Consider the following 11,368-nt stretch of genomic DNA (forward strand, 5'->3'; position numbering starts at 1 on the left):
TGGATGGATGGGTGGATGGGTGGGTGGATGGATGGGTGGATGGGTGGGTGGATGGGTGAGTGGGTGGGTGGGTGGGTGGATGGATGGGTGGGTGGGTGGGTGGATGGATGGACGGAATGGGTGGGTAAATGGATGGATGAGACATCCATCTCTATATAACTTACTAAGTCCAGTTACTGCTACCTACTTGAAGTGGGTGTGGGGATCCACTGTAGCATGGGCAGCCTACCAGGGATCCCAGCCTGGAAGAAAACTTTCTGTCCCCCAACAGCCATTTATGGCCTGTGACTTCTCAGCTAGGAGTGGGCCTTGTGAGTCACCCCTAACCATACTAAAATATTGTTGTGAAATTCCTTGCCAGTATATACCATGAATTGTTCCCAGATGAATTCCCAGTAGAGCTCTCGTTCTTGTCCAGAGCCTCACAGGAGCCAGACCTTCACTATCCACTCTGGTCTTCCACTGATTCCACCTAGAACGTTCCAGGCTGCCCTAGCCCACTTCTCCACATTTCCCCAACTTACTTCCTCATGGTAGTTCCAAAGAGCTCAGAACCATGTGGTCAGGTCTAGTCACGCCAGCGCCGTCGTGCCTCTGGTGCTGGCTTTCCCTCTGTTCCTGTCTGACAGTATGGGCTTAGGGGTTCAGCACGTGATTGAGCTCTGGCCATGCTGCTGGCCAGAGCATAAAGGTGAGTCTATATGTGGAAAGCCGTCCACAGCATGGTGACCACAAGGAAAGACCAGGGCAGGGCTTAGCCCCAGGGACATATCCCCGAGTGGCACAGCCAGAGGTGTGCCTCACCAGTCTACAGGTGTTCCTTAATCCAGTCAAGTAGCAGCAACCTCCTCCCTCCCAAGAGTCCTGGAGCACTCAGCGTGAGGGTGACAGGTGCCATGGGGTCAGGTCCGGTATGGCCCTGCCACTACCTGTGCTAAGCCCCAATGCAAGTGAGCTTCACACACTGGATTCTCTGAACCCCTCACTTAGGCCCCATCCACTCTCCTGAGGCCACTTACAACCACAGGAGTGCAGCCGCTGTGAGAGCTGAGCTGGGCAGAGCAAGCGACCATGGCACAGCCTCGCTCCACGCCCTGTCCTGATGCCGTGGAACACTGACGGTAGTGAGACACCTCTGCAGGTGTCTTAGGGTTACTATGCTCTGATAAAACATCATGACCAAAAGCAACTTGGGAGGAAAAGGCTTATTTTAACTTCCAGCTTCTAGTCCACCACTAAAGGAAGTCAAGGCAGGAACTCAAAGCAGGAGTCTGAAGGCAAAATCTGAAGGAGGCTATGGAGAAGAACTGTTTGCTGACTTGACCCCATGGTTTGTTTAGGTTGCTCTCTCTCTCTCTCTCTCTCTCTCTCTCTCTCTCTCCTTCTTTCCCTCCCACTCTTCCTCCCTCCCCCCTCTCCTCTTTTTTTTTCTATCTTTTTCTTTCTTGTTTGTTTTTTGAGACAGGGTTTCACTGTGTAGCCCTGGCTGTCCTAGAACTCTATAGACCTCACAGAGATCCCCTAGGCTCAGACACCCCAAGATCATCTGCCCAGGGATGGCACCAATCACAGTGGGCTGGGCCCTTCTATGCATCAGCCATCAATCAAGAAAATAAACCTTGGCCTTGTCCGCAGACCAGAGAGATGGAGACATTTTCTCAGTTAAGACCCCTTCTTCCCAGATAGATCTAGGTGTGTGTCAAGTTGACAAAAGTTGCCCAGCACAATGGGCTTCAGGGTCCCTCATCCTGGCTTCAGGGAAACAGTTCCCACCTACGGTCACCACCCCAGCAGAGCTGCTGGTGAGGTCTGTAGGGTTGGGCCCACCACATTTTCTGTTAAATGTTGACAGGGACTACTGCAGTCCACTCTGGCATGTTCTAATCCAGATATCACGGAAAAGAGGTTATGGTTCAGTTGTCTTTACTCTAGTTTCATTCATTCATTCATTCATTCATTCATTACTCTTTGGTCTCTGTAGGGGCCTGCTACCCAGCTCCTAAATAAATACAGAGAGACTTATTCTTACTTATGAATGACCTGCCTTTGTTTGACTTATTTCTAGACAGCTTTTCTTAAATTATCCCATCTACATTTTGCATCTGGGCTTTTGCCTTTTTCTGTATATTTATCTTTACTTCTTTCTCTCTTTTGCAGGCTGTGTGGCTATGTCTGACCCCTGGTGTTTTCCTCCCTCCTCTTCTATTCTCTCTAGCTGGCAGCAGCCCCTCGTATCCCTCTCCTGCCTAGCTGTTGGCCATCCAATCAGGTGTTTTAGGCAGGCAAAGTAACACAGCTTCACAGAGTTAAACAAATGCAACATAAAAGAATGCAACACATCTTTGCGTCATTAAACAAATATTCCACAAATAAACAAATGTAGCACACCTTCAAACAATATTCCACAACACTTCACCCCTAAAATGTTCCAAGGCCACTCACAAAAACTGATCTCCTTTTCTAAGGCTCTACAAAGTCCAAGAATTAGGAAAGCCTTTACTAAACTCCAGCTTCTGGTGGAAGCAAGGTCTTTGACTGGGGTGGGGCGGGGGGGGGGGGGGGGCCTTGGGAAGGCTCTTATTATGTAATGGGTTGCCATCATCCAAAGGACCTCCTGGAACAGCTGAGGCTTGGACTAAAGGTGGAGACATGACACCAGGAGACAGCTGGGCTGCAGCAAGTGTTCTGTGTAGGAAAGCCATGTTTGCCAAGCCTGGGAAGGTGGCCAGTGGGCATTTGCATGGCCCACTCTAATGTCAGCTCCATTCTGTCCCCAGTTTCGGAGGCCTCATCTTAAGCAGAACTATCTCTAAACATCAGTTTAAAGGCATGGCTGTCCTGACTCCCGTCATCTGTGGTGAGTGCTGGGGTGGCTCCTCTTGGGGTCCCTGGGCTGGGTAGGGGCTGAGCGCCAGTGTGCAGCCTCGGGTTCTGGTGGCTGGGCCTACACACCCATTGGGCTGAGTTTCCTCAGATGCACAGGATCTGAAGGGGCCTCAGAGCACGAGGGCAAGGAAGCACACCAGTTTGATGCTGCTGACAGGGTCTCACTTTGTAGGTCATGCTGCCCCAGAACTGTGTAGCTCAGGCTGGCCTTGAACCCACAGCGATGATCTTCCTACCTCATTGGTAACATTAAAACTCAGACTTTGGGTTTCTGTCTCCACCTTAAAAATAAGACCACAGCAGTAGTGGGTTTATTCTCTGGGCCTCTCTGGGTCTCTCTGGACCCAACAACAACCAGCATGACAACAACCACTCTGCATCAGCCCCCACAATTCCCTGGGGTCCTGTGCTGACTCACTTCCTATCATTGTCTTACTGGCCAAGGTCTGCAAGCATTTGGGTTGCTAACAACCTGACTCCTAGCTGCTTAGAGCTAAGTCAAACAAACAAGAGGGCTCTGGACAATGATGGGGGAGTGGGCTCAGCAGGAGGCCATTCCTGACCTAAAGGGAGTGCTGCCTGCCTCCTCCTTCTAGCCACGGTGGCTAATGGGGAGCTGGTTCCTGGTGATCAGGGAGAGGACAAGAGGTTGGGAATGGGGGTAAAGAGCTGAATCTGTAAACTTAACTAATCATTTTCTTTCCCTTCTCCTGTTTAAAGCTGTGTGTAGTCAGTAGACACAAATGTCCAGCCATCCTCTCTCACTGCAGGTGGATGTCTTTTCTCTGCTGGGGTCATCATGTGGCTGATCTCAGACCCTGGGTTTCCCTGATGCATGCACACACATGGCTGTAGACGGATGTAGCGGCATTTCATTTGTATTTTAGTAAAGCTTGTCTGAAGATCAGAGAGTAAAAAGAGCCCTGCTGGTCAGCCTTACAGACAAGGCACTGTAACACACACCTTTAATCCCAGTAGCCACACTGGTTGCCATAGAAACTGGGCGTTGCATGCCTTTAATCCCAGTGGTGCACGCCTTTAATCCCAGCCCTAGAGAGGATTATAAAACTGGAAGAAACAGCTCTCAGACACAGTCTCATTCTGAGATTCCTGGAGGCAGGATCACCATTTCAGACTGAGGTCAAGGTAAGAGCCAGTGACTGGGTGCTTTGCTTTTCGAATCTTCAGGTTGAATCCCAATTTCTCTCTCTTGAGTTTTTATTAATCATGTATCAGACAGACTTTCTTTTCCACCTCCAACCCCAATAATGACACAGGGACGTCTTATTTATTATGAAAGCCTGCCCTTTAACTCGGGCTTGTCTCAACTAGCTCTCACAACTTAACACATTTATATTAATCTGCGTCTGTCGCATGACATTACTTCTCTTTCATCTTGCACCTTCTGGTTCCTCTCTATCTGGCTGGCAACTCTGCTCCTCTTCCCAGAGTCTTTTCTGGTCCCAAAAGTCCTGCCTAACCTCTTCCTGGCTATTGGCCATTTAGGTTTTTATTACACCAATCACAGCAATAAATCTTCACAGAGTGTACAGTAAGAAAATGTTTTAATGCTAACATAGTAAAACTGTATACAATAAGAACAAATATTTAGTAAGAAGTACATTGACAATGTTTAGTCTGTATGCAATTGGCACATTCAGAGAGAGGACTTCATCTATCTATCTTGCTGTATTAGTGTATAATACTATACTAGTGAGTCCAAAGTTCTTCCTAAACTATTTTTTATCGTAACTCGTATTATTCTAAAAACATCTTTTTAGATAAACAGCTTAAGCTTTTATGTTTCTCAACCTTACAAACTTTCTCTTACATTTGTTTTTAATTTGGTAACAAGGAAAATTATATACTATCTAGTCTTCAGTCCCTACCAGAGACCCAAGAAGGATATAATATTATCTGAGTAAACAGGAAGTGCAGAGCAAGAAACTTCCAAAAATAAGAAACAAATTCTGGCTGCCTGGACAGTCACCCAAGGGTCCTCTGCAACAGTGGGGCATCCATCTTCAGCCTATGGGCCTAGAATATCTGACCGACTTTTCTGTGAGGCAGGAAGTTTGAAGGACTGTCCTACCTTGTCTTGGCAAAGTTTGTTAGTTTCCTTCTTTTGTGTCCTGCTTGTCTGATTTGGACAGCATTCTGTCAACAGTCGAGGCAAGGGCAGTCTCTGCCCAGTGACTAACTTTTCCATAAACAAATGCAAACTCCATATGGAGATTCTTCAGTGTCCATCATCCTTTTTTGAAGTAAATTGATGCTGCCAAGAGCAGACATGTTTCACTGTCATGAAAACCCTTATGTTATTAAAACATTTTAAATGCCATAGTCTGTAGGTCTCTGAAGTGTTTGAAGACCATCTATTTAAACTATATTTCTGTTTGACCTTGAAAACATACCTAACATGACTATAAATTTGATTGTTATAGATGACTAACTGTTAAATTAATTCATCTTTATTATCCTAAATAGGTTTATAGGACTAAAAGTTTACAGTACATTTTTAAATTGAGCTGCATAGGCACAATACCTTAAACAAGAGTAGAAACATATATACAGTATAACAAAACAACCTTAAATTTGTATCAGTATACAAAAATCCATACCAATGTAACATATTTGAGACTAGTGGTTGTTCAAAAGTAAACTGTTGAATGGAGGGGCTGCTTGTGTCCCAGCCACCCAGCTAGCTTACACCCGAAATAAACACACAAAAACTGTATTTATTAAAACACTGCTTGGCCATTAGCTCTAACTTCTTATTGGCTAACTCTTACATCTCAGTTTAATTATCTCCATTAATCTGTGTATCACTATGTGGCTGTGGCTTACCGGCAAGATTCTAACCAGTGTCCATCTGAGGCGGAGGATCCATGGCTTCTCCCCGACTCTGCTTTCTTCCTCTCAGCATTCAGGTCTGTCTTCTCCACCTATCTAAGTTCTGCCCTATCAGGCCCAAAGCAGTTTCTTTGTTCATTAACACATGAACAGAAGACCCTCCTACACCAGTAAACTCAGTCCAGGTGGTGATGGCACGTTTCTTCAATCCCAACATTCAGGAGGCAGAGCCAGGCAGATCTCTATGAATTCGAGGCCAGCTTAGTCTATAGAGCAAGTTTCAGGACAGACTCCAAAGCTACAGACTCCAAACCCTGTCTCAAAAAAAGTAAACTTAACAATCTACCTTTTATGACATCGCTTTTATACTATATCCCCTTTTCTCCCTTCAGAAAGAAATCCTTGAATCTAATCTTGGTTCAGCTTTTTCTCTGAACACGACCAATAACAATTTGTAACCAATTCCCCTAAAAGATGATAACCTATTCATAATATTTATAACCCTCTAAATGACCAAAAACTATATACCCCACCTCTTGGGAATGTGGGTGTCATGTTCTCTAGATTGCTTCTGTTATTTGGGGGGAATGGCATCTTTCGGAGATGTGAGAAAATTGGGATAATGGTCAGGTCCTGGGAGAGCTAGCTATATTGTTTGTTTAGTCTCTGTGTGATGGGAAAGTGCAGGGCTTATCTGAAGCATTGGCTGGATAGCCTTTGAGGCTGAACCATCTCAGCTAGCAGCTTTGACGTTGTTCTGGAAGTAGAATTTTGAAGAAACCGCAACAGAGACATTCTGAGAGGCTGAGTCACCTGGGCTACTTGTCTTCACATGGCCTAGCTAGGGAAAGTTCCTGTGGGGTTGTGGACCCAAGAGAAGGCCATGGCCAGCTAGGCCATCCTATCCTGCAGGAACATGCTCTTGGTCTTCTGGGCGGCTGGTGGCCTCCTGGATCCTGTCAGTGTTCTGTACCCCACTCCCCAGCCTCTTGAGTCTCCCTGAGGACACCCCTCTGGGCATGGCCATCTGCACTAGTCAGGATCCCGTCCACCCATCCCCTCCATCACTCACAGGATTAGCCAGGGTTGAATCTTTTTTTCTTTTCTGGCTTTGCCTGTTCAACTTCACTAGTCTTAGAGACCAGCTGTCAGGGTGATGACTCACAGGATCTGGGCCACCCTCTCTGGGTGGGAAGGAGAGAGGAAATGCTGTGTCACTCTGGGACACCGTCCTGGGGAAAGCAGTATATGGTAATAGAAGCCAGGGGTCGGAGCATGCCACGCCCTTTCTCCTCACAGGTGTTGGTGGCAACCTGGTGGCCATTCAGACCAGCCGCATCTCTACCTTCCTGCACATGTGGAGCACACCTGGCGTCCTCCCCGTCCAGATGAAAAGATTCTGGCCTAACCCATGCCTCACTTTCTGCTCTTCAGGTCAGTGTGCTGCCTGCTGAGGCCACGTGACCTTATTTATCCCCCAGCCCCTTGCCGTCGGTTTGGTTTTGCTTCTCTGATGTTTGCAGTGGGAGGGCTCTCTATGCTGCCCAGGCTGGCCTCGAACCCTGGGCCCGGCTGATGATCTGCTCACATTCAGTTGGGACCATGTGCACATGCGCCCGTGTTTTTCTAACATCATCTACAAGTTGGAAAGCCTTCTTCCGTGTTATTTATGCATCACACATGTTACCTAATTGTTTGCCCATGGTTTTCCTACAGCTTTTCTTGAGCGCTCACTCCGGCTGCCCCACATGGCATGCTGCCCCTACAAACTGCATGTTCTGGGGTGTTGCCTGCTTCACAGTCTCCTTTTAGGCTTTCTTCACATTTCTCTTTTAAAAAAAGGCAGTCCAATCTCTGTGAGTATAAGGCTAGCCTGGTCTACAGAGTGCGTTCCAGGACAGCCAAAGCAACACAGAGAAACCCTGTCTAGAAAACAGCAACAACGGAAACAAAGTAATAGCAACAACAAAGAGCAGGCAGGGTGGTGCCCACTCGGGACCCCAGTCCGAGGAAGCCAATCTGGGTGAATTCCTGGGGCTTGCTGGGAGTTTCAAGTCAATCAGTTACAGACACTGTCAAATTATCTGCTTTTTTTTTTTTTTTTTTGACAGTTTTCTAGACAGCAACACATATAAGTGGATGCTCAGTAAATGCTGTGTCACGGAGCTACACTCTATCCCTGGGTTAATTGCATTACATTCCCAACCAACCAACCAACACACACACACACACACACACACACACACACACACACACGCACACATGGTTGGTTGGGAATGTCACGCAGTTGACTGTTCAAGTCTCAGCACCACGTAAAAGTGGATGTGGCGGCACACACCTGTAATCCCATTGCTTGGGAGCTGGAAGCAGGAGAATCTGAAGTTTAAAGCCATCCTGGGCTGCACGATACCCTTCCCCTCCATTCCCCAAAGGTGGTTTCTCTGGAGCTGGGGATGGAACCCTGGGGCCTTGAGCATGCTCAGTAAGTGCTGTGTCACGGAACTACACTCTATCCCTAGCAACCCAAACCACCCAAACAATTGCTCTGTTTGTTGACTGTTTTCATTCACTTCGTTGTTCTTGGAGTTTCTGAGTTTGGCATGTGACTTCCCTGCCTTTTTCTGACAGTCGGGGACAGAGATGATTTCTACTGTACGATTGTGTCTGAGAAGGCATCACAGTCACTGGCTGTCCTGTCCGCCTGTTTGTTGTTGGGTCTGGGTGGGGCGGAGTCCTCTCATGACAGATCCTTAAGCTCAAAGAGCAGGGGAGAGCCGGAGCTCAGAGCTCTGTGGTGCCCCCACTGAGTGCCAGGGTGTCTGTCCTGCGAGTCTGTCCACCCTTCCCAGTTGCCAGGCTCTTTCCCACCTTAGGCCCCTGGCACAGTCTGTGCCTCCTCCCCGCAGGGGTCTTTAGACACTTCCTTGTCTAGGCTTCCACGGGAAACGGGTGACCTTCTTTGTGTGTGTGGCCAACTGATTCTCACCTGTTCCCTCAGATGTCAGCCCCTAGAAGGAAAGAAAGGTCAGGACTGAGTTCCTACTTAACAGAGTCCACATGTTTGCAGATGAAGGAGTTTGGGTGCCTCGTTGGGGACTCTTCTTTGCCAAGAGGGCCTCTGCAAGCAGGAAGGTTTTGTGATCCTCTTGCTTCCATCCCTCCTAGAAATCAACTCTGTGTCAGCTCGAGTCCTGCTCTTTCTGGTGGTCCCGGGACATCTGGTTTTCTTCTACCTCATCTGCCTGGTGGAAGGCCAGGCGGTGACAAGCAGCAAAACCTTCGTGTTGCTGTACCTGGTGGCAGGCATGACCCAGGTGAGGGTGGCTTCCTAGCCAACATCAGCAGTCCTCGTCCCGTGGGAGGTACTGAGTAGAGTCCCCATCATACAAAGATCCACCTAACTCATGCAAGCCTAGAGACATGGACTAGACACAGAGGCCACTGTGCTGTGCACCACACACCTCATACCACGACTCCACTGCACACTGCATACCGCGTGTTGCACGGTCACAGCTCACGCTGCACACTTCACTCTGTGCTCTGCATGCCACATGCCTCAGAAAGCTGCAAGAGCAGCTACAGATGCATTGTGTTCTGTGAAGGAGGCGGAGCCGCTGTCAGTCCCCTCACAGAAGGCCCTGCTCTTCATGGGGCTGAAGGGCGTGTATAGTCTCCCAGGCAGGATGGAAGTTGTCGGTGTGAAAGAGTTTAAGCAGCTGCTGCTTTGAGATGCCAGCTGACTAAAGTCCCCGGTGGTCTAGACTGTCGGCAGAGAGGACTGTGGGCACTGTGGCAGTTTTCAGAGGGTACACTGAAGTTTTTCCTCTTCTCTCAACCTAGTCAAGTTCAGGGCTTTATTCAGGGGGAAGGAACAGGGCAGGGACTACAACCTGAGTAGGGCCATGTGGACTGCTTCCTGGAAGCTTCTAGAAGGGCTCACCAAACCTCCCGAGGGGAAGGGGTTCAAGCAGAGGGGATCCTGGCTGGTGAGTGGCAGCAGGTCCCTCTGGCACTTCAGAGGCCAGAGCAGGACCCAGCCACTAGGAAGCGCATATGGTAATTGAGTCCAGAACCTGCTCCAGACCCTACCCTGCCCTCTTCTGTGTTGCTGAGTAACAGACAAGCGGAAGAGGTTGATTTACTCACACTTAAAGTTGCAGCCAGCAGCACTCGAGGGTGCAGCCAGCATGTGACAGGCGTAGCCAGCTGTGGCCAAAGGGGCTGTGTGGGTGAGGAAGCCAGTCAGCAGCAATGGCCCCACCTTGTTCTTTAGCAACCTGTTCTGAGAACTGATTCAGACCCAGGGGACCTCCCTCAAGAAGCGTCAGTCCGCACCAGGCCTCAGCTCAGAAAGATCCCCCTGCACCTCAGCACCACCACAGTGAGAAACAAGCTTACAGCACTTGTCCAAGACACTTAGGCCCCAAGCAAAGCTGGAGAAAGGGAACTGACAGGGGCTGACCTTGGTGGCATCTCTGACTTGTCTTAAATCTCTGCTCTTTTGGCAGGTGGTAATCCTGCTGTACCTGGCAGAAGTGATGGTTCGGCTGACCTGGCACCAAGCCCTGGATCCTGACAACCACTGTATCCCCTATCTCACGGGCCTGGGGGACCTGCTGGGCACCAGCCTCCTGGCACTGTGCTTCCTGCTGGACTACTTATTGCGGGGCAGAGCTGATCTTGCAGAGCTGGTTTCAGAGCTGGTTTCTGTACCCCCCTGACTGAGGCTGCCCCTGCAGGTCTCCGTGGGACCTTCCCTCATGTCCACAGTGTCCAGCAGGCTGTTCCTCCTGCTGGGGCCTCAAGCTGCTAGCTCTCTGCCTGGGCAGTGGACTCATCAGTCTGCCAAGGAGACAAGCAGACACCTTGATTCTGAAGTTGGTAGCTGAGCCCGAGGTGGAGCCTTGACATCAGGAGCTCTGCTTGCAAGTGTGAGTGAGTATGTGTGCCTGGCATGTGTGTGCACACGTGTGTGTGTGCATGTGTGTGTGTGTATAGGGCAGGCTGTTCTAACCTGAAGATGCCGAGGAAGAAACCTGTCGGCGTAACCTGGATTGAGCGGAGCAGGATGGAACTCCTCTGCGTCCCCGGGTCTCAGGACTCCCCAAGCCCTGACTTTGCTGCCATCACTGAGCTCAGCCCCCTGGACCCACACTACTCATGCCCTGAGCCCAGTAACTGTGCACCTTCACCCCAGGCAGGCCCTGCGTACCCCTCATCTATACCCCAGCATTTAATCTATGGCTGCTTTCTTTTTATTTCCCCCTTTCTCTGTTTCATAGCAGGACCCTCTGTTGAGGGTCTGGAGATGAAGATAATAAAGCATAGCTGACCTTGCACTTGGTGTTGTGCATCCTTCAGGGAGGCCGTGAGGATGGCATTTCTCTGGGGCAGTGTTTCTCATGGTCTGAAATGTTGAGTGTGCATGTCACCTGGAAACTTGCGTGTACAGTAGGCACACAAGTTCTCTGCCTGCCCAGGCATCTCCCTGCTGTAGCAGACCTCAGCTGAGCCATCATGTTCGGGACTCACTGTCCAGAATATGTCATTCCCCTTTTTTTGATTGACATGTGTGTGTGTGTGTATGTATGTATGTATTATTTGTGTATGTGTATTTTTTTAATTTTTT

General features: G+C 49.0%; 1 protein-coding gene across 4 annotated transcripts in view; it reads left to right on the plus strand.

Moving 5' to 3' along the window:
* Slc41a3 (solute carrier family 41 member 3) overlaps positions 1-11,078 on the plus strand; it is a 44,646-nt gene extending 33,568 nt beyond the window's left edge. For 3 of the 4 annotated variants that reach the window (XM_050160312.1, XM_050160314.1, XM_050160315.1), the window contains 4 exons: positions 2,778-2,857; positions 7,039-7,173; positions 8,905-9,053; positions 10,248-11,078. In XM_050160312.1, coding sequence (XP_050016269.1) covers positions 2,778-2,857; positions 7,039-7,173; positions 8,905-9,053; positions 10,248-10,460 — 577 coding nt within the window. In that variant the 3' untranslated portion in view covers positions 10,461-11,078. The remainder of the gene's footprint in view (positions 1-2,777; positions 2,858-7,038; positions 7,174-8,904; positions 9,054-10,247) is intronic. The other variant, XM_050160313.1, reaches the window with a different exon arrangement.
* The last annotated feature ends 290 nt before the right edge of the window (positions 11,079-11,368 follow it).

Source organism: Alexandromys fortis, unplaced genomic scaffold (genome assembly GCF_014885135.2).
Source record: "Alexandromys fortis isolate MF-2015 unplaced genomic scaffold, M_Fortis_MF-2015_v1.1 scaffold_111, whole genome shotgun sequence".
In the NCBI taxonomy this organism is placed as follows: Eukaryota; Metazoa; Chordata; class Mammalia; order Rodentia; family Cricetidae; genus Alexandromys; species Alexandromys fortis.